Consider the following 24387-nt stretch of genomic DNA (forward strand, 5'->3'; position numbering starts at 1 on the left):
TGAAGTTTTGCATACAACCATGACCTTGGGACACACCTGTGCTATTACAAAAAGAACTTGTTTTCTGCTGTAATACCTATCATGATCTGTGTGCCACATGGAAATGTGTCCAGAGCTGACTGCCATGGCCAGAAGCTACTGTGCCTTAGTGAAAAGCTAGTAAGGCTTCAAACCATTACCCTGTTTTCTACAGCACCACAGTTATTTCGGTACACCTTTCATAAGCAGAGTGTGTTGTGGGAAATGCAAATTGGCAGTTAGTACCATCCAGAAATTGTATTTATTAATTCCATTTATTTCTTTTTCTATTTATTTCTATTTCTTATTGAAATAGTTTAGATTTCTAAACCCTGCCCGACAGCTACGTCCCTCCAGCTATTTTGAGCAAAATATTTTGGACATTCATAGTTTGTGACAAAACTTACCTAACAAATCACAGTAATTGAAGACCTCATTATATTAAACTGCTATAATATTCAACAGCAATAAATTTTAAAAGATGTTTATAAGTTGTCTTTTCATTGACAAAAGAAAAAAAAGACACTGGTCAACTGCAAAAGCACCCTTCCTATCTTTGCAATTCAAGATTCTGATTTTAGATGTTAATAGTTTAAAGTTTTTAAACACAAAATAATCTGTGTTGGTAAAAGCCAATATACTTAAGAGTCCACATCCAGCTATAGCTTTTTCTTTTTCTTTCCTTTCAGCTCACTAATAACTACATTTAGCACTGAGTAAAAAGTTAAAATTGCTATGCATGTAAAATTGCATGGTGGAAGAATGTCACCAAAGTGTGAATCAGTTTGGTGATGTGTCATATTTTACCAAAGGACTCTATAAAAGTGTTTGAAGAGTAAGTAGCATGACAAATGTCATTCAACAAAGTGAAATATGTGGGAATTTTTAAAAAATCAATTTCATACTTAGAAAAGACAAAAACTTTAAGTCTTATTCTCTGAGGTTTATGACAATGGTTTCAACTTCATTATTAGATTTTAAGCAATTCATAATCAACTTTTATTCATCATTGTACCTCTTCCCGCCATCGGCTTACATAGTAAGCAAGCACATACTTATTAGATGAGTCAGCTTCTCAGAAGACCTGTGAAATAGCACATACATGTCCATTACAGATGGGAAATGAATGTGCAGACTTTTAAAATGCATAGGATATAGAAGCAAAACTGAAATGAAAAGCCTGACCCTCAACTGAGATAAGTACATTTCTGTCCTGTATCAGTTTAAGAACTGAAATACATGACCAACTTTGAGAACAGTAAACTGACATCTTTTTATTTGTCTCTGAAAATATCCCAAGATTAACTTCAAAATCACTTTGCCTAAACTCACAATCAATATTTTAATCTTGTAAAGCCACTACTAAACTATATTTATGTTCTTGGGCACCATTTTAGTTTACTTTTAAAAGGGTAATAGGAATGCCAGTCTGACAGAAGTCCCAATTTTCCGAGAGAGAAATTACAGGAGAATGTGAGCTCACTAGGCAAAATTTGAAAGAACCCACGGTATAACTGGATGAGAATATTACTCATCTCTCCTAGAGAAGAATCTTTGATTTAAACCAGTGTTGTATCTACCACCATTGATAAAACTGAACTAACAAGGAATGTAATGATAGCTATTTTAAAAACATCTTTCATTAGAAGACTAATTTATCAAATGAAGTAAGAATCTCTGATAGACACTCTGATATCAAAGATGCTTCATTTGTTTAGATTTTCCATGGTTTGTGTAATTTGTTTGGAGAAAATTGTGCAACCTGAAAAATAAATTATTCCTTTGCTGAGTATACCCTTATTACTTAAGAAACAGAAGACATTTCTCCTAATAGGAATTCATTCTTAGCAAAATAAAGAAAAATAAAAAGGATGTCAATTTATTGTTCTGAGTATTGAGTACTGCTAAACTGTAAGTTATAGTCTTTAGGTGCAAATTATGGCATCAGTCAGTAGTTACCAAAATAAATCCAATCACTTTCACACTGCAAATATACAACACTTTCCTAAGTAAAAGCACATGCATAACCAAATTTTAAATAGTTCTTAAATAATTCATATTTTATAAAATAGAAACCAAAAATATCCTCCAGGAACAGTATACTCAGTTTGTTGATAATTTCTCTCCTTCCAATCTTCAGTTTTTAGTTATCTCTAAGGCAAAATGAAATTAAAAACAATTTAGAGCTTACAGGCAAATCCTGGGGAAAAGTGAGGTTGAGAAATAGAAAGTAATGGTTCAAGTTACTTTTCTATGAAGCTGGGAATTTTATTCCTATACTCATTCTCCATTTGATAGGACAGAAAAAACAAGAGCTTGCTCCAAAATAGGGAAAAAAAAAAAAAAAAGCAGAAGCAGAAAACTTCTATAACTAGGTCACTGGTTAAAAAAAAAAAAAAAAACTACAGGCTGATGAATGCTAGCACATAAATTAGTCGAACATTTTATTATAGAGTATATATTAAAAGCACAAAAACAAGTTTTATTCTGAAAACCAAGAAGATTGTGATGTTACATATGTATGATTCAATAACTCCAATCTGTTTCTATGAGTACTAACTGCCTTATCACCTCAGGTTAGTTTAAAACAAGGTGCAAATGAAGCCACCATCACAGATCTGATCACCATGGGGGTGGCTTCTCAAATTGAGACATGTAGTCCAAATCCCATTTAATCATCTTCTACATGTTTACTGCTAGTCCCAATGGGACTGAGCCACCAAAGACTACATCTGATACAAATCAAAGCTCATGTTCCTATAAGTCAGAAGGTTAATCCTCAAATAATAAGGACAGCATAATTAACATTGTCATCTCATTCCTAGTAAAATGAACCATCAAATATCCTGGCATATTTAAAGTGAATTATATATGTAAGTATTAAAGCTCAGAAGCATTCTATGGTAACTGAGCTAAAGAGAGGAATGACAAATGTAGTAAAAGCCATCATTACCAGTAAGGATCACCAAATTCTTAGAAATAAGTAGTTCGTGTCAAAAGATTTCTCTTGCCTTTTAAAAAAGTCTTTGGGCCACATTAGAGTAAAACAATAACTGTAACTTAAAAAATCAGATTATTTTTCCTATTTGTTCTTATAGGCCTTTAGTTCTTTTAAAACTTGCTCCCTGAGAGATCCCAGACTATGTCAAGAAATTAAGAGTGAACTTTAAGTTGGATCTTACTAAGAAAAAAAAAATGTTATGAGCTTTATCACCTTTTATATCACTATATAACCCTAATACTAAAATGTCAATAGGGTAAAATCAACTTCTAAGGGAAATACGTCTGAGAATACTTGGGGGTTAATTTAGTATCCATATAACATTGATACTGTAGTTAAGGATTTAACCGATGGTGCTGAAGAAACAAATGTAATATTATTTTAAGGGGAAAGACTGTTTTAATTTGTACTACCCAGCTTATTTAGTAAAGCAGATTACCAACTACTGATTTATTGCTTTTAATATGATGAAACACCAGATTTGACAGCTAAATTAGCAATAGGATACATTTTAATCTTTAATCATTTTTGTAGAGTAGGACATGTACATATCCATATAAAAAGACTGTAGCAGATGCCTCCTAGAATCAACCAGTTCTTGTAAACATTGCATTTGTGCAGATTTTCATACTTTGATTCCAAAATTGAGAACAGTAAGATTAAAGGCAAATTTAGTAGCCAAAAAACCCAAAAAAAGTCCAGTTTGACTTCTTGCAACATATGGTACCACTCCTCTCTTCAGAAAAAAATAAAACAAAAAAAAAACCTAGCAGCACATAAAAAAAATTTTACAAAACGTTTCAGTACTCTGTTTTCCCTCCCATCAAAAACCAAACAAAAATAAAGTGCAGCACCCATAAAAGTGTCAAGAAAATAGCCAAGTTCTTCCTTTCTTGTAACAAAATAGTACTTGGCTTCAGCAGTCTTAACCAAATTATACAGTGTCCATCATTTTCGGTTCATCATCTTCTTTATGTACCACTGAGTTTAAACTGCAGAGAGCTGTGTTGATAGAATATTGAAGATAATCTGGATTCTGAAAAGTATAGAGAGGAAAGAATGGATGATCATCAGTTAGGTGTCAGTACATGAAACTGCATATTCAGTTTCACATTCTCTCTCTCTGCAGTATAGCAGAATAGAAAAAAAGTTGAAGTCAGACTTTGGTTGAAACCCAAGACGATAAAGAAAAAATAATAGATTACTACCACTTAATCCAAAGAGATGTGGCAAAGACAGAATGATATATATAAAAAAGAAATGTAATAAACACTACCTCTTCCCTCCATTTAAGAAAACTATAATTTTAATCATAAGGCTATATCTATGTGATTATATGTATATAGCTATTGACAATTTAAAAAATAAATGGCTTTAAGCCAGCAAGGTATTATGATGATTACTATCTAATTATAATAGTAAATATTAAAATTAAAAAAACACTAGAATAAGGTAAAAAACTATTTACTAAGTGAAAGTTATACCTTCAGAATCTATTTCGGTTTCTCAAAGGTTAAACTCAAGTGAGAAATCTTTTGAAAGAGACTTGTATTTAAAAAGTTGAAAACAAAAGAACAGTGTAATTTAGGTTTCATTTTTTTACACAGAAAAACTCAAAAATGTTCTAATTTTGAACATCTCTAAAACTAGGAACAGAAAACCTTATTCAATAAATTGAAAAATAAAACCACTATTAATAAAGCACCATGAATAGAGACATAAGCCCTTAAGACCCAGGACTTTAAGGAAATTCTTCCAATAATTCAATTTTGTCTACTCAGTTCTGAATATCTCCCAGCTATTTAGTTTTATCATGAATCACCTACTTTCATCTGTTTATTTAATATACATCAATGAGGAAAACAGTCCATACAGGGCATTAGATATCAGAACTCTCCATCCCAAAGGGAGGAAGTGTTCTCAATAATCTTTTTAATCTTTCTTCTTTTTTAAAGAATCTTTTTGATTCTTTTATTGTAGTAGTAAAAAAATGAACAAGAAGTTAGTTGGATTATTGTCAATAAGGTTTATGAAGGGATTGGCACAAATAACTGACTCAAGTCTGGTACATTAAAGTAACCTTGGACCTAAGTTCTAACCCTGACTCTCTCACTTAGTATAATGCCATCCTCAGAGAAAATAATTCATCAAAATTTAGTAACAGTAAAAGCTAGTATATAGGATAAGCCTTAGGTAACTCTTACTTACTTATCTGTTCAGGGGGCCTTGGTTCACTTCTCTCAAAATTAAGGATACTGGTATGTGGTCTATCTCATAAGATTGTTGTCAATTTAAAAAAAGAGATTAAAAGCTAAACTGTTATCCAAATTTAAGTTTTACAAAAATTATTAATAGATTGTTATCCCATTCTCCAAAGAGAGAGGCTGCTAAGACCTTTTCTGACCATCCAGGTCCAACAGAGCTTACAGTTACTCTCTATTAAGACTAGGTTCCAGTTTTTTTATGAGAGAATTTTGACTATTAGAAGTAGCTAAAGAGATTCTTTAAAATTCATCTACCCATCTCCTTAAGAACTGAAGGTGGCAGTGATGGTGGTTTCATGTCTGACTCTTGTGACCCCATGGGCCGTAGTCTGCCAGGCTCCTCTGTCCATGGGATTTCCTAGGCAAGAATACTGGAGCGGGTTGCCATTCCCTTCTCCAGGGGATCTTCCCAACCCAGGGATCAAACCTGCATCTTCTGAATTCCAGGTGGGTTCTTGACTGCTGAGCCACTAGTGAAGCCCTAAGAACTGAAGAGACTTAAAAAAACAAAAAGCACTCAATATACCTAACCTAATGTACACTTAAATCCCACTGCTGCTAAGTCACTTCAGTCGTGTCCGACTCTGTGCGACCCCATAGACGGCAGCCCACCAGGCTCCCCCGTCCATGGGATTCTCCAGGCAAGAACACTGGAGTGGGTTGCCATTTCCTTCTTCAGTACATGAAAGTGAAAGTGAAGTCGCTCAGTCATATCCGACTCTTGGCGACCCCATGGACTGGAGCCTACCAGGCTCCTCCGTCCATGGGATTTTCCAGGCAAGAGTACTGGAGTGGGGTGCCACTGCCTTCTCTGTAAATCCCACTGATTACCCCATATTCTCATCCAGTAACATTCTCCACACATTTATTATCTCAGAGACCAGTTCTTCCCAAGAGCACACAACTAAGCATCTTGTCATATTTCTAGTATATGATTCAACAACAGTTTATGATGTAGGTGAATGAGCAGTGGAGTAGGACAGAAATCCAGGATTAGAATAATAGCTCCATCACTTACTGTATTGACTTCAAGCAAGCTACTTAACCTACAAGAGCTTCACTTTATTCATCCATAAAATGAAATCAGTTTTTTTGAGATTAAATGAGATACCACATACAAGTGTTTTGTAATCTATAAATTGATATATAATAAAAATAAGTTGTTATTTTAAGCTCTTCTTCCAAATCTCCTCTCAGTTGACAACTTGATCCCTCAGGCTATTTTCCATCTTACCCTTCCCTCAAGCAGGTGACTGTGTTTCTGTGTCTCTAGCTGAAATCTTCTCTTTCCCCTCTTATGTTTAGAATCAGCAGCATCCTCAAAAGTCTTTTTTTTCCTCTGCATTCATTATGTGACACCTTAGTTTTAGGAGATTTATATGTTGGACTTGACAGTGACTTAGTCATAAAATTTCTTAAAGACTGTGTTCCTGTTGGGCTATTTCTCACAGAACTGCAGAGAAAATCATCACTTTATTAAAACAGCATTAAGAGGTAATCTGGGGACAAACTGAGGGAGAATATCGCTTACATGTCTAAGGGGTAACATGACTAATTATTTAAAAATCAGATTTTCTTTCTCATTCTTGAGAATTATATTTTTGGCTGAGTTAAATATGATCAATTGCTTTCCTTAAATTGTCTCTTTGGCCTACAAATAACTGGACTAGTGAAATTATAGCTATAAAGTCAAGGCATTGAAAATCTCAATTCCTACAACTCTTTGAGAATTAAAAATAAATACAGGTCTCTCTTCATACTGTCTTCTGAGTGAGACTTCCCTTTCACTATGTAGGCAACAGGCTAGAATGCTAAAGCTGGTCTGAAAATGAGATATGACTGGTTCAATTTAAATGCTACTAAAACCAAAATGGGCAGTAACTTCCTAGTGATAACTTAAAATTGTAATTCTAAGTAGAATCAGGCAGACCCAGTGGTCCAACTTCCTCTTTTTAACATAAATTCTTTCATGCTAGTGAGATAATTTTATGTTAATCTAATCGCAGACTTCTAAGATGCTTAAACAGTTGGCCAATATTACCAGAAACAACAGTTCAGTGTAAGTTACATTAATTTGTACTAAAATTTGTCTGGTAGGCAACACCAACATTTAAAAAGATAATACTAATAAACTCATGCAATAAATCACCTCAGTTGCTACTTGGGTATATGCTTGGAGCTAATCCATCTTCAATTCTTAATAGTTCTACTCAAGATGGGATATTGGAGTCATCTTAAGAAGTTTATGACTTAGATGATCAATAGGTAACATGTGCCCTTAAGAATGCTTAGATAGTCCTCATCTCTTCTATATTTAAAGGAGTAGAATTTGGTGTCTCTCTAAAATACCTAAGTGATGGATAAAACTTAATGCCAAAACATGGCATGAGATGAAACTCGGAGTTCTCTTTTGAGGCAAGAATATTTAAAATGACCACACATACAAGAAGAAACAGAAGTCCAAAAGAACAAATATTATGTGAATACATTTATAAAATATTTACTTTTTCAACTTACCTGTGGTAAGGACTCTAATAAACCTATAGATCCAACACCAGAATGGGGAACATGATTCTGAACTGTCACAGGCTGAAAATTTGGTGATTGAGAATAAAGTCTGACTCTTGACTTGAAAGCTTCAAGTTCATTTTTGAATGCTTCAAAATAACCTTCCTCCTCTGCCTTGAAAAAACAAACAAACAAAAAGACTGATTTTCAAGATTTCCAGACCACACAGTAAACTCTAACAAAGCATATACCAAGCCTGAAGTGGAAGAAGTAAAGATGAGGTGAACAGTTTAAATGTAGAAACCACCAAGATCTGTCAAATTTCTGAAAACTGCCTGTTTTATATGAATATTATAGATTGGTCTGTTTCATTTCCCTCTGCTTCAGCAAAATAAAACAAACTAATAAGAAAAAACCCTTCTTCACACATACACACAAATGTAATGAAAGAAAGTAGGCTTCCTCTGTATTTCTCTTGATTTATCTGTATTCTTGATAGGATCCAAAACAGTCCTCATTTAATCGCTCACAGTCTTCTCTTCTCGTCCCACTGCCAAGCAACAGCCAAGGGATATTCTTTAAACCTTCTAATTCTCTGTCAGTTAATGCAGAAACACTTACTACCTGTTGTTAGTAATTCTCTGACCCTAAAATCTCTCTTTGTTAAAAGCTGAAAACCAATTAAAGTCAACATTTAACTTTGGTATGAAAATATCTTACTGTTTTAGTTACGCAAGTACCTTCTTTTCAAGATTATGGGAAAAAAAAGTATAGTGAGTTATGTTGAGGGAGGGGAAATCTCTCCATAATGTATATAATATAAAGAAAATTCTTAATGCAAAATATCCTTTTGGCAGTAGCCTCCATTTATAAATATTTCCTTTGCAGGTTAAAAAAATGACACAGAGCACATCCTACACAATAGACCATAGGTTTTAAGTTCAAGTGGTGGACAAGATTTTGTCAAAGTCTCATTCCTGAATTATCACGGTCCATTTGTCTGCAGTGTGATTTTTCTCTTTAATGTAGTTTAGGTTGTGTAACTCCATTAAAACCTACGGATTAGCTATTAGCATCAATATCTATACAAATAATACACACAATGTTCTGTGCTGCTATTCTGTATTTTTTAAAATGAATTTAGAAGTCATTTCTTTATAACACTTCACTTTATAGTCAATGGTACTTAGGGAGACACATGCAATGTTAGCCTTCATATCCAAAAGTAATCCTTCTGAAATGGTTATGAAACAAACCATTAAAGGAATCAAGTGACACAACTGCTGACCTTACTGCATGCCTAAACCCTAGGTATTTAGATCTAGAGAGACCTGATTGATTTTCGTTTTATTAAGCAACCTATGGGTCACTTGCTCAATTTCTCTATGCTAACTTCCTCATTTGTAAAAAAAAAAAAAAAGTAATTATCCTTATAAAATGTTATGAATGTTTAATGAGTTAATCCATGTGAAGTGCTTAGAATACCTTTCACAAAGCAAATAGTTCATGAAAGTTATTCCTTAATTAAAAAAAAATATTAAGAACAAAATGTTAACATCTGTGGCTTCAGAGTTGTTCAGTTCTATTTTGTAGATGGTAACGATAACCCTGTATACGAGACAGCAAAAGAGACACTGATGTATAGAACAGTCTTATGGACTCTGTGGGAGAGGGAGAGGGTGGGAAGATTTGGGAGAATGGCATTGAAACATGTGAAATGTCATGTATGAAACGAGATGCCAGTCCAGGTTCGATGCACGATGCTGGATGCTTGGGGCTGGTGCACTGGGACAACCCAGGGGGATGGTGTGGGGAGGGAGGAGGGAGGAGGGTTCAGGATGGGGAACACATGTATACTAATTAAATAATTTTCTATTAAAGAAAAAAAAAAAAAAAAAAAAACTCTGAAGTGTCAGATTTAAGAATAAAATATTCTCTATTATCAAAGTATTATAAATGTCAAAAAATACATATTTTATGACTATGTTCCATTATGCTATTAAACACTAGTTCAAACATATCCTTTAAGATGAAAAAGAAACTTTTTTTTTTTACTGCCTGTGTGTCAAAATTTAAAACAGTCATCAGAAGCCTAAAATACCAACTCAATCATTTACTCATTAAAACTACTGTTTTGGGAAATTTTCCTATTTTAACAGTAGAAGTGGAAGGTACAACTTCTGCCACATTAAAAAATTTTTATAATTTAAAAATACAATGTTTTTCTCTATTTATAAAAGGAAATGTGTTCATTGTAGTATATGAAAAAGAAAATGGAAACCATTTGTAATTCTACCACTCAAGCCTAATCAAAATTAAACTTCTGGTACATTTTCTTCTAACTTCTAATTGTGTATGCTAAAATGTATCAAATATGCAAAAAATCACGTAAAATATGTATGTACAACTTACAGGGCAAAAATCCTACTACATACCCACAAAAATTAGGAAACAGATCAATACTAGTATTTTAGAGATCAGTTTCAATAATGAGCATTTCATCTCTCTGAGGTTACAACTGTGACTTGTCATCACTCCTTTGTCTCTTCAAGTTTACAGCTTATTTATATATCCCTCAACAATATATTTACTTAGTTCTGCTTGTTCAAATATAAAATACTTTAAAAATAATAGCAGATATTTCATTCTGAGACTTGTTTTTTTCAGTTTCTTGTTTTTTTACCCATGCCAATGCTGATTAGTATATTACTAAATGAATATACCACAATTTATTCATTCTACTGTTAACAGATACTTGGGTTGTTCCCAGACTTCTTGCTATTATGAACACTTCTATGAAGCACATACATAGGAGTTTTTCTAGGCCATCAATTCTCAAACTTTATGGTCTCAGGACTGCTTCATGCTCTTGAAAATTGTTGAGGAACCTAAAGAGCTCCTGTTTATGTGGGCTGTATCTATTAATAATTACGTTAGAAATTAAACTGAGGAATTTAAATATTAACTGAAATATACTAACAAACTCATTACATGTTAACATTTTAAACATATAACATATATATATATCTTTAAACTATATTTCCAAAACAAACAATTTAGTGAAAAGTCTGGGCTTAAAAGAAGATAGCTGTACTCATACATTTGCTTCTGTATCAGTCCAAGCTGTACACTCATGCAAGAAAGAGAGTGAAAATGACAAATAACATCTTAGTATTATTATAAAAATAATTTTGACTCAGGGCCTCTGGAAAGGGTCTTGAAGACCCTTGACTATCCTTGGACATGTTGAGAAATTTTTTTTGAGGGTATGTTATCTAGGAGAATTTCTGGCTGTTGGTACTTGCCTTGTTCAATTTTACAAGAAAATCTTCCAAAGTGGTTACACCAATTTAGACTCCTATAGCGGAGAAGGCAATGGCACCCCACTCCAGTACTCTTGCCTGGAAAATCCCATGGACGGAGGAGCCTGGTAGGCTGCAGTCCATGGGGTCACTAAGAGTCGGGCACAACTGAGCGACTTCACTTTCACTTTTCACTTTCATGCATTGGAGAAGGAAATGGCAACCCACTCCAGTGTTCTTGCCTGGAGAATCCCATGGACAGGGGAGCCTGGTGGGCTGCTGTCTATGGGGTTGCACAGAGTTGGACACAACTAAGGCGACTTAGCAGCAGCAGCAGCAGGCAGTTAATATGAATTACTATTGCTCTACTTCTTGTACAACTTTTAAATCATTACTAATTGATTGAGTATGAAATGTTGATCTTTCTAAACATATCTATTTTTCTTTAATATAGCTGACATCCTATATATATAAATGTGTTGTGTCTTTTCACTTTATAGCAAAGCATTTTCTCAGATTAAAAATACTTCATGTAATTTTCATATAATCTTGAAAGCTGCATAATATTCTTTGAACTACAGGTTTTTTATTTTCTCAAACCATTCCTCTAATTTTCCTGTATACATTCATGTAAACGGGTCTCAAGTTCACATAATGCTATATAGTACAGCCTCTTATAATCTAAATTAGCATAAAAACAGCAATATAATTTTTCTTTTCATTATAAAATCTACAGAATCTAGCCTGTGGCATCCTGGTTGGATGGCCTCCTTTGATGTGTACGGACAAAAAGACATTTCAGCTAAACCCTAACTTTCCCATTTAATAATACCAAACAGCAATTATCCTTCAATAAAAAAAATAAAATAATAATACCAAATAGCTACTTACTTTGGCTTTCTGGAAAAATAAGCGAAAACATCCTCTTGGATCCACATTACAGTTTTTGGCCATTTCCATAATAAACTGCATTACAACTGCTTGATGTGCTATTTGTTCCATTAGAGCCCCTTTCTGAAAATAAACATATTAAAATTATAAGGAATATACTTAATATTGTGATCACTATTTGGATTTTTAAAACATGAGTTTTTAATAGGTTAAAAAGGAAAAAGGTTTATAGTATATGGGAACAAGAGAGATGAGGGGACAGGAAGGTAGGGAAAGCACATTGGAAAAAAGTTTCCCTATGCTAACTGAAATAACTAAAAAAAAGATGCCAACAGTAAGCTCAAGCAGATCTTGAAAACAAAACAAAATTGGAATTCCATTTAATGACATTCCTGCTTACGTTTAAAGTAATGGGAAAAACAAAAACAAAAAGCAAATCAGCATTCCACTAAGGTTCTCAGAAATTCAAGTTTCACATGATACCTGTTCAGCTTCTAGATGAAAACACCATAAAATAAGATATTTAGCAGTTTCTTCACATACAAGGTATGGATGGTCAGACAAAAATCTCTGACTATCATCCCATCGACTTAACATACCTGTAAAACAAGAATTAAGCCATGAATGTCAAATACTTTCCTCCTGTAAGCAAAGAAATGGTATTTTAAAATGATCCTCTTTACCATTTTCTCTAATACCATTTCTCGTATTACCATAGAAATGTTATGGTAAAAGAGCAAATGAAGATAGATAATAAGGCAACACCAGCATATTGGAAATAGCTTTTAGAATTCACAGTAAATTTTATTTCAAATAATTTGTCAGGATAAAGTAGAGTGATTGGTTTAAAGCTATAAAAGCCCTGTATCTAGGGAAAGCCCAAAGTCCCAGGCAAATAGACATGTCTGGTCGGTCATTCTAGGCTCAAGTTAAGTACAGATAATTTCAGGAGATTCAGTATTATTTATTCATAGACTATAAATTTTTCTTTTGGAAAGATGGAAAAGAAAGCAAAACCTTTCTTTTCAAACCTTTACTTTTCAAAAGTAAACTACACTGAGCCAACAAAGACTTAGATTTAGAAAAATTACATTTTCTCTAATTTACTAAAATATGTCTGATATAGTAAAATACTGCATGCAAAACCAATCCAGTCAGTGTTATAAAAGTAAATATAGTTTAACCATTTTAGTTATGTTAACCATCTAATCATGATCACTGTTTAGACACAGAAAATAAACTCTTTTTAAAGTTGGTTAAGTATATTTGGAAATGCTGCCATTTTGCTTCAAAATACCAAACTAATCCAAATGCTACTAAAGGTGTACTGTCATCTTTACCCAAATTAGTAAGAAATTTGGTCAAAAAGTTGATACCACTCAAGTAATCACAGAACCAGCAAAGTGCTGAGCTTTATTTAGACTCATCCAACCAAGAATGTTATCCGAGAATCATCATAGAAATTTTACAAGGCTACCTCAATAGTTCAGCAATAAATCCTTTCTCTAGACACAAAATGAACTTCTGTATGTTAAAGTTCCACATCAGAACATAAGTAAAAACAAAACTGAGGACAAATGTCTTACTGAGAAATACACAGTAACACAAGGAAATCAATTAAAAATAAATGATTTTTTCCTCATTAAAAAAATTGGAAAATAGCATTTTAGCATTTTCTCATAGAGTTTTACAAGCTTTATAGATATTTCCCCAACACTTTGGATACAGTGACTAGGTCATTTTAAATTCTGAGAAACATAATGATTATTTAAGTGACTTTAAACTTCTTCTCAAACTAAAGTTAAAGAATTTAATAACTTCTAGGGGTCAGATGTAAAGAAAGTACAATCCTTATTTCTTATACCTGATGTCATAAAATAAATCCTACACAGCAATTTTGCCTTAGCTTTGTTACACTTCTGAAGAGGGACTACTTTCAACTCTATCAACTATTCAGAGAGATCACTGCTTCTCCTGTTTACTTCTCCATGGCAGCACTGTGACTTACTCAGGCACAAAATTCCTATCCATTTTGGTCTCTTTTAAAGGAAAGAGAATATATGAAAGGGTTAGTGACACTTGTAAGGGCTGTGAAAAAGGGTGTCACTAAATGTTAAAGATTTTAAACTACCTATTTAATAATGGAGACAAAATCAACTCTTGAGGATGACCATAGTTTTTCTATTTGTTTCTATAATAAATAATGCTGGAATGATAATATGTGCAAAAATAAACTTTACTTCTTCAGAAACTATTCTTGAATTAAACAGAGTAACAAGCTTATTTCATTTTTTAAAATAGTATGAGAAAAATTAATGTATGAGTAAACTACAAAAAAGAAAAACAAAAACTATAGTAGTATCCATTATACTGACATAAGGATGAATGATATTCTAAATACTTTGGGAGAAAAACACCAATAGAAAAAAGTCTCAAAATGTCACTTAAAAAGCTTAACATATATTTACTAAATTGACACATTATACTCCCCAGTAGCATTTTCACTCCAGCAGTATTGTCACTGCTTATAATTCTTAGGACATATCACACTACTTCCCGACTCTGGCTTCGTACATGCTGTGGCTGCTGCCTTGCCTCCCTTTATCTACAGGAAAGCTCCTATATGGTCCTCAAAATCTAACTCAGATGTTCCCTCCTCTGAGAAGTCTTTACTTTCATCAATCCCAATCCTATCGTTTTTCTCCAATAGAGAAAACTATTTTTCAGTTCTTTGTATATGTATTTCTCTTACTTATTATAGACTGTATTCTTTTAACTTGTTATTTATCTGAATAACAGTTGAAGGATCTGCATGAATTGTACAGCATCATATCCAAAATCTGAAAAATGTAATCTTACAACCGTAAGATAATAAGATACCAAGAAAGCAAAGATAAAAAAAGACAAAAGCAGTGACTAGTTGGGACATGCAGAATCTAGGTAGTAAAAACAAAAAACAAAAACGACAACCAGGTCTTAGAGGGTAGCATTATATAAACAGGTTGAATTTTGCTTTTTTTCACAATTCAGTTTACTCTGTCACTCTATTTTTTTATGTATAGCTCTAAAACAAGCCATAGAACTGTGCCAGAAGTAGCTATACAACTGGAGTTTGTCTCTATTTTATAAATTCACTTTCTGTACATATATTTAGAATATCAAACATTACAAAAGAAGGAAACTCAAGTAGTAGACTTACCAAAATGTCTAATTTTCTGTTCATGTTTCTGCATAAATGATTTTGATTTATCTTCATCTTCTGTTTCTTTTCTTTTATCTTGATTAATAAAACTCTAAGAAAAAATTTTGAAGTTAAAATTGAATATATTTTAAAATCTAATATATTCTAATTGGATCTTCTTTCTCAGGTATTGAATGCCCAGCAATCCTTCTTATAGACATTATAAAAAGGTGATACAATAAAATGATATTGTTTCATTAAATTCATCTGTAGAACTATTTTAGAAATCACAGAGAAAAACAAATGAATTAACTTTTTTGTAAAACCAAATATGCCTATCAAAGGCAGGTATAGAAAGATCCTTTACATGCATAATTTATTTTTGCATTATTCATTTCCATTAAATATTTGCAACTCTAGTCTAATCTTTGGAGTTCTTGCTGGAAACAAACTCAGAAATTCAAAGATTAGAGATTATATTTACTACAAAATTTTTGATTAACACATAAACCTAAAATAGACCTTTGTTATAAACTTTTCTTAGGAGAGGTAAACAGTTTGATTCTGAAATCACGTATAAATTTCTATTAAGGAAGTGCTTATTTTCAGTTAAAGTCATAAAACAGAACAAGATGAAGTTTTTATTTGGCCACAAAAACTGGCAAAAAGTTTCTCAGAACATTATGTGATCACATTTAAACCTTGAGATCATCACTGCCAAAAATGGAAATCAAAAACTAGCTCTCTGCCAGTTTATAGTCAGGAAACACATTAAGTTTATATATTTCAAAATAAAAGCATTTTTTTTCCTCTTTGTATATCCTGCCATCTAGACCAGCAACTGTCCAACAGAAATACAATCCAAGTCACAACTGTAAAGTTTTCTATCAGCCATATTAAAAAAAGATGAAATAAGGTATCTATTTAACCCAACATATTATTTCAACATATAAACAATATAAAAATTATTAATGAAATATTTTACTTTTTTGGTACTAAGTCATCGGAATCTGGTGTGTATTTTACACTTACAGCACATCTCAGTTTGGACTAGCTACATTTCAAGTGTTCAACAACACATATGGCTAGCAGCTATCAAGCTGTCAGACAGCGAGGATCTAGACCTGTCCTCTCAAATCTCAAGCTCCCCAACAAAATGAATGCATGATTTTCAGCAAATGATTGGAACATAATAATAGTCCTAATTAATTCTGGTATAAATGTAGGCTACATGAGAATCTAACTTAAGAAAAAAAATAATTAAAAGCAGAAACAAAAATATTTTCTTTGTGACCACTGTGTTAAGAGACAATAACTGTATAAACAAAAGAACACTGTTTTGACCATTCCCTCTATTATAAAAAATCATTTTAAATAGTTTTGGAGTATAAATGCAAAACATAAAGTAACACTTAAGAAGGCAAAACCATAGAACAATATACACAGAGATAGTGAATCATTCTGTTAAAGAATGATTCTATTGAGGGGAAAGAAAAATATATAATTTGGTACAAGCACAGAAGGTCTAGAAAGATATGACTCATTGTTAACAGCGGTTATCTCTGGAAAATGGGAAATGAAGGAAGCCTTTCAACTCTTATTTTACAGGCCTATGTTGTTTTTTTTTTTACAAGAAGCATGTTATACTCTTATAATTTACCTTCACTACAGAGTAAAGTACTGATAAGGCTAGTAGTACAGGACATTTACCTATGTGTATTACTTATTGCTGCAGCAGGACTAGAGCTAGTCCAGAGGAAAGAAATTAAAGAAGCCTGGGGAAGAAGGGGCTTTTAGAGTGGATGCCAGAGCAGAAACAAGTAGTGTTACACACTACGTCTAGAGAATAATGAAGGTTAAAGATAAAATGAATGTGGACTTAGACAAGAATGAGCAGTCTACACCTGAGGCTTGAGAGTTTAGTACAAACAGAAAGAAGTACTACTTTACACATTTAGATGAAAATGACTATTTCATTGCCCACTTCTTTTTCAGATACAAAAGTCAAAGAATAAGGTCTGTGTAATCAGTGAGAAACATAAGACTGCTCTTAATAAACTACTGCTCCTGCTAAGTCACTTCAGTAGTGTCCAACTCTGTGCGACCCCATAGACGGCAGCCCACCAGGCTCCCCCGTCCCTGGGATTCTCCAGGCAAGAACACTGGAGTGGGTTGCCATTTCCTTCTCCAATGCATGAAAGTGAAAAGTGAAAGTGAAGTCGCTCAGTCGTGTCCGACTCTTCAAGACCCCATGGACTGCAGCCTACCAGGCTCCTCCGTCCGTGGGATTTTCCAGGCAAGAGTACTGGAGTGGGGTGCCATTGCCTTCTCCTAATAAACTACTAACTTGGCATAAATATTTTACTACTCCTTTCAGCAGTAATGCCTGTAACACTAAGTCCAGATTACTATCTGAGGGTTACTAAATACATACTGGTAAGTAACAGTGAGAAACTTTGTTTTACTTGATAAAACCAATAACTACATTAGAGTTGGGCTTTCCAGGTGGCTCAGTGGTAAAGAATCTGCCTGCCAAGAAAGAGACATGGGTTTTATCCTTTGGTCAGGAAGAACACGTGGAGAAGGAAATGGTAACCCACTCCAGTATTCTTGCCTGGAAAAACCCATGGACAGAGGAGCCCGGCGAGTTACAGTCCATAGGACCACAAAAGAGCTGGACACGACTTAGCGACTACACAACAAAAAAATTGAAAGCAAGCTGATAAGCACAGCAACATCAGAAATCTCTGGTAACATATGAGCTTTACCACATGCCAGGCCGCGTGCTACCTGCTTCTATGATGTTACCTTGCTTAATCTTTATACCTGCTCTTTATATTTGAGGAAACTGAGGCTTAGGGAAGTGATCTGCCCAAGGTTACAATGCCAGGCTGTGACAAAGTTGACATTTGAGACAGTCTGACTCTAGAACCCACATTTATATTCAGTGTGCTATGCTGCAGCCACATAATTGGATTAAGGACTACCAACATTAGACACTACTTGGGATACATGTTTCTATAACGATCACTTTTCCTCAACTGTCAAAATTGAATACTGTTTACAGGATTCTGTTGCTTGTTATCATATATGCACAACTGGTTTGCAAAAACATTTAAGGCTTTCCTTATTTCAGTAGGCCCAATAAAAGATAATACCTTATTAAAAACATCCTTGCTAATGGCATCCATGTTCCACAGACACATTCTCTCTCTTTGTACTAGAGCCTCTTCTTTCTGCCGCCATTCTTCTTCCCGTTGCCTCAGTTCTGATATTGCTGTTTGTGCTTTGGCATGTTCCTGATCCAAGGACTCAGAGTTATGCAGTGCTAAGCTACCAAGTTTCTGCTGAGCTTCAGCAAGATTCCATTTACACGCCACAGAGCTCTTCACAAACTCTTTCTGCTTCTGGCAAGCCATTTCGATTCCATGGCTATACATCTGGATAAAAAACAGTATTTTTAAGAAATGAAGAAGGCAACAGAACAGGTATGCTTATGGAGAACAGTTCAATTTTCTATCAGTCAAGGATTTCTGTACAATGTTTTTGGCATATAGGTATCCAGCCTTCTGTGTCTGCAGTTACAATTTTATATTACAAGTCTTGTTTCATCACCTAGACTCTAAGCTTCTTCGTTAATCTGTGTCTCTCCCTGGACAACTAACAGCAACAAAAAGCCTGGCAACTAGCACAGTGTCCTGCATACAGCAGGGCCTCAACAAACATTTGATTCATAGCCTTTATAATCCTGGAACAAAATAATGAGAACAAAAGTTTAAATATAGTTCATCATCTTATCATTCAACATACTGAAAACCAGACCTTTAGAGTTTTGCTCTCCAAGTTCTTCACTGCAAAGAATTGCTTATTTAGAAGTAATCACTTCTTGGTTTTTATTTTCTTTCTGTATTACCCCAATCCTTGGTAATCTGAGAAGTTCTTATTGGAAATTTCTATTTATAACTGACTATATCAAATACATAACCTTTAACTTAATCCTAATAAAAATAGGCTATTTTTTTAATTAAAAAGAAAAAAAGTCACTAGGTCCACCCTGGTGATTCTGTTCTGCTCAGATGCAAAGTACTTAGTTTTAACAATTATTCAACCTCCACATGTAAAGCACCAAGACGGATATTTAATTCCTTCTAATCCTCGGCTCCATAGAACAAAAGCTAAAGGCACATTCTTCATGATTTCTTAGCCAAAATGTAGACCAATTTCAAGGTAGGTATTCAGAATAATACTCCAATCTATTCCCTTACCTGCATCACTATTCAAGCCCTTATAATTTCTCACTTTCATTATATAAGTATAGCCTTTCTAATCTCAAGCCATTCTCTACTAGACTTGGCGTGATCTCTCCAATAAAAATGATAATTTTACTTATTCACAGAGTCTTGAGAACTTTTAAAGTGCAAACTTTGTAGCATGGCATGGTGCCTCATGATCTCACTTCCTATTATCTCTCTCAACTCAGCTGTAGTTACTCTTCTACTCCTTTGCTTATTCTTTCCTTCTCACCCCCACCACTTCAATGTGGCACTCCACCATCCCTAAACTCCCATCTCTATCCTAGATTCTAGCATCATTTCCCCTCCCTCTTATCCTGTCCCTCTCCACCAAAGTTATGCATACTTCTTTATGCATTTGAGTGCTTTCACACAATATTGTGCTTATTTACTCAACTATAAGCTTCTTGAGGGGTTAGAATTCAATAAATCTTAGATGAATAAATGACTCCTGAGTTCTTGGAACAGACTAGTGGTGGTAAGGAATTCTAAGGCAAGTAGCATGCAAGGTTCCTCCTTCCTGGCTGAGTCTTCAGGCAAACTTAGACTTATTGGGCAAATGTGGACACTTGGTATTCAAATGTTTTAGTTACTCATTTACACATGGTCCTAGTCAACCAAGTATTTATTTTCACTTTTTGTTATTCTAAAATAGGATTAAGAATAATTGTCGATGCTTAAGAAGGAACTAGGAAGAGGAGACAAATGAACCTGTTAAATTTATTTTGTAAAAAAAGACAAATACTAACAAAGATGAGGACAAATGGAAATATCTTGCATGGTCAAATTATCCAAGAGCAAATTCTCAAATCATTTCTCAAGTCAAACATAGAAATCTTATTTCCAAATTCTAAAACTGATTAATGTTTAAATTCTTCTCCAAAGACTATGTTTGGGCATTTGAGTTAACTATCCCACATGTATTGAGATGATTGATTATATTTAATAAACACAGATTTGAAAAAGGAACTGTTAGCATTAAGGCCTACTAATATAACTTGACATAAAAAAATTTCCAAACAGGATCTCTAAGTTCCAAATTGCATTTAATTGGATCTCAGAACTATACATATGACATAAAGATGTCTAGGTTCCCTATATTAGGTAAAATTACACCAAGGCTGTTTTTATAGAGATTATAAAATGTTTATAAATGAAATTAAACATTTTATTCTAAATATTCCAAAAAGAAAAACTTAAGTCGTAATACTTAAAGCCAGCAAGACAAATAAGTAGGTTTGTTGTAAACACATGAACTAATTTAGGATTAGAAATCATTCTGTAAATTTTAGCACCAAAGTTAGTTTCAGCCAAATAAAGTTTTACATCATAGGATGGGCAGTGCAGTAGGTGGGAAAAAAAACTGTACCAGGTTCCAGAAGTGGGTTCTAAACCAGGATGTGGCAGGATCTAATTCTGCCACTGACTAGCTACATGGTCTCAGATCAGATCAGATCAGTCGCTCAGTCGTGTCCGACTCTTTGCGACTCCATGAATCACAGCACGCCAGGCCTCCCTGTCCATCACCAACTCCTGGAGTTCACTGAGACTCATGTCCATCGAGTCAGTGATGCCATCCAGTCTCAAGGAAATCACTTTTAATGAAGGAGATAAGCCTAATCATTTCTAAAATTCTTGTCAGCTATATAAGGTGATAAATTAATACACAGCTATTTTTAGAATTTGGTTTCTTTTAGGTTACTCTTTAGATTCAACCACTATGCAATGAAATTGAGACCTTTCTATTCTCTCTTTAAGCCTTCAAAATTGACAATGGCAGCTGCTGTTCATTCTTTGTCTCTAGCTTTGTACCACATTCATCACATGCTTATATAACATATTTTGTATATAAAGATGACTACCAGCGATCCATTATTAGTGAGTGACTATCGACTTATCAACTGTCATTCTGTCCTCCTAAAAAATGTCTTGTACTTTCCCAGTGACTGGCTGGATGAAGAACAGTCTGTGGTTATGAAACAGCATTTTTCTCTTTGCAGCCAACTAACCCTGTGAGCTGGGCTTAAGAGCAACAACCCTACACTTACTGGAAAACAATTTAAATCACTCATTCTCATTAACAGCAAGATAAGTCTAGAGAAAAACTATTAACTCAGTTAAGCCTTCAGGGATCCCATTTTGTAAGAAGGCTAGAAGGCAGATACCTAAACTCCATTTTATTTCACTTGTTAGTGTTTAGTCAGTGATCCTGAAATATACTCCGAAAACAGGTTACGAGAAACACCAGGACTAAGTGATATGAGCACTATATAAGCACTCCCTAAGGTGGGACCCAGAAAATCCTAAGTGGTAGTATATCATTTCTGGATAAGTTTCAGAGGAAAAAAGGCTTGGCTGAAAACCACAGGAAGCGGCAGGAATCTGAGGAAAAAGTCTGAAGGAAAAGGCAAACGCGTGCCTATGTTTTTAACTGAAAAATGGTATGAAGCAAAACTAAAATCATAAACCTAAGGGGGAAATGGTCACGCGGAATGGCCGAGATTTACGCCAGCATCAAAAGCAAGGTTTACAGAATTTGCTAAGACGTCAAAAGTCAGTAAAATAAATTGGACCTAATGTCTTTAGTCAGGGGCTCAGAGAATTATTGAAATACAACCATTCACTGTTCCCATCAACTGTGCACAAATATTAGAACCTTCAAGAGAATAAAGTGCTCGGATAAGAGCAGGCACAAGAGGACAAAGGGTCAACATTATAGACTGAGGGGTCTTAAATCTGGGTGCCATCAGAAGAGGGGTGGGGGAGAGGAACTTCTTCAAGGGTGAGAAATTAGCCAAGGTGAAAAAGGTGTGTATGGAGGTGGAGGTTGGGAATATATGGCCAGCTCCTCTTCGAAGAGCTCAGTAGATGTTACAAAGCGATGGGATGACATCAGGCCCCCGACGCCCGGGGTCGGGGGTGGGTAAAAGGGGGAGGTGGGGGCTCAAAACAGGGTCGCAGAGACAGCGATCTCTGGGGGCCTGGTGACGACACCTCCCATTCCCCCCACCCCCTACCCCGCAGAATACGGGCTCCCTTCTCACCTGGGTGCCGCCTCCCGGCAGCTGCGGGCAGCGGGGAGAACCAGGGGACAAGTCCAAGTCACTCTCTTCCTCAGCCTCGCCCTCTGCCCGAGGGAGGCTCCAAGGTCCTGGCGGCGGCCACGGCTGCTCCATGTCCGGCTGCCCGCGGCTTTATAACCCCCACAGCCAACGGACCTGGCGCGAGTAGAACCCGCTGCGCCGAGCCAGCAGCCCCAGCCGGCTGGGGCCGTTACCCAGAATCCCTCTGCTAGCCCCGACGCCGACGTACGTGCCGCGTTAGTCCCGGCCGCGCAGCTGGCGGACGGCGGAAAAAGACGGACTCCGCTTTGTACATCACTTCCGGATTGGAAGGCGGGGCCGCGGGAGGTGGGTCCCGGGGCTTAGAAGTAGGGGTTGGGTTTGGACTGCTCACTAGTTTAAAACTTCTTTTTATGAATCCTTTCCGCGGTACTGATTTACCCTCCCTGGCTCTGAGGGTCATGTCGTATTAAATACTGGTTATCTGGAGTTTCTTACGCAGTAAACAGTGGGTCCTAGAAGTCCATAGAGAGTATTGTTTAAAACCTGCAACTCATTCCCATACTCATTAAGGATATGTAAACCAGTGTCTGAAGCCGGGTTGGCCGTAAGGGGCGGTTGAAGGGAAGAAAATTTTGAAAACCAGCCAATTTTCCTCTCATTTCGAGTTACAAGCAACGAGGATTCTGCGAAGCTTGGCAGGGAGGAGGAGTATGCCAAAGATAAAATACTGAGGGGCTTAAAAAATACCGCTAATAATGAGTACCACTAATAACGAATGTGTAGAGAGGGATTCGTTTTATTTCTAGATTCCGTTTAATCGTAAAGCTTTGTGCTCCCATTATCCCCTTTTTTGAGGCATGGGTCCCCTTAGACCCTGCATGCCTAAGGTCACAATTAAATTTTAAGGGGAAGAGGTGGGGTCACCTCAGCATATATTACTTGAAAAACTTTTGCGGGTTTAACAATCAAGCATTGTTGTCCTACTTAATAATAATTAGAGACCCCCAAAATAATTGAAGACCCAAATAAAAATAACCAGACGCCATGTTTTCAATCTTTTGAAGTTTGTTAACACTGGATGTAGACAAGATGTGAGGAAATGTTAGAATATCACGTGTGTAACCTTTCTGAGGGGTAATTTGACAGTATCAGAGGTTTAAATGCTTTGATTTGGCAGTTTAATTACCGGGAAACTATCCAACAATTATTTTTGTACCAGTAACCAGTGATATATCCACAAAGGTGTTTATTATAGCTTTTTTCTTTTTTTGGTGGCAAGGAACAAAAGGAAGTATATATAAATGTGCTGGTATAGAAATAGCTCCAAAATGTGAGTACAAAAGGCAACTTTCTTAGATGTATATAGCTATACGTATCTGTCAAGACACAATAATTCAGTTTGTGTAAAAACAATTTGTGTGTACACGTGTGATAGAAAGTTCCTAGAGGATAAACAAGAGTTATTAATGATTACTCCTGGTGGGTAGGGGTGGGGAGGAAAGTTTCTGAGAATCTTTACTTTTTAAAAAAAAGTTAAAAAATTTTGGCAGGGCCAAAATATTGCTTCAGCAATATGTGGGATCTTAGTTCTCAGACCAAGGATCTCACCTGGGGAAACTTGCCTTAGGAGTTTTATCCAGTGGACTGCCAAGGAAGTCACTGAGCATCTTTACTTTCTACTTTTAGCTTTCCTGTACTATGCTGCTCCAGTATTTTCCAATGAATATATGTTATACCTTAATAATTACGAATGAAAGTTGAGGAGCACTGTGACTAAACCTTTCGAGTTTAGGAGTGAACGCCTAGGAAAAAACATTATAGCACCTAAAGTATAAAGGGAGAGAAGAAAACATCTTCACTCACTT

At 35.2% G+C, this 24387-nt stretch overlaps 1 protein-coding gene across 1 annotated transcript; it reads right to left on the reverse strand.

Annotated features, from left to right (window-relative positions):
* Positions 1-274: 274 nt before the first annotated feature.
* CDC37L1 (cell division cycle 37 like 1) lies at positions 275-22813 on the reverse strand. Its single transcript, XM_027549346.1, has 7 exons — positions 22502-22813; positions 18324-18605; positions 15184-15277; positions 12468-12583; positions 11985-12107; positions 7801-7965; positions 275-4055 (listed from the first exon to the last, which is right to left on the reverse strand). Exons 1-7 carry the CDS (start codon positions 22631-22633, stop codon positions 3954-3956), a joined length of 1014 nt encoding a protein of 337 aa, XP_027405147.1. The 5' UTR covers positions 22634-22813; the 3' UTR covers positions 275-3953.
* Positions 22814-24387: the final 1574 nt, after the last annotated feature.

Source organism: Bos indicus x Bos taurus, chromosome 8 (assembly GCF_003369695.1).
Source record: "Bos indicus x Bos taurus breed Angus x Brahman F1 hybrid chromosome 8, Bos_hybrid_MaternalHap_v2.0, whole genome shotgun sequence".
Classification (NCBI taxonomy): Eukaryota; Metazoa; Chordata; class Mammalia; order Artiodactyla; family Bovidae; genus Bos; species Bos indicus x Bos taurus.

What these genes read in the sequence shown, in the direction of transcription:
- CDC37L1 (XM_027549346.1), bottom strand. Translation starts at nt 22,633, where the DNA reads ATGGAGCAGCCGTGGCCGCCGCCAGGACCTTGGAGCCTCCCTCGGGCA. An exon ending in GCAAGGATGTTTTTAATAAG is followed by an intron (nt 15,278 to 18,323) that starts GTATTATCTTTT and finishes ATTTTTTCTTAG; the next exon opens with AGTTTTATTAATCAAGATAA. An exon ending in TTCATCTAGAAGCTGAACAG is followed by an intron (nt 12,108 to 12,467) that starts GTATCATGTGAA and finishes GTTTATTTTCAG; the next exon opens with AAAGGGGCTCTAATGGAACA.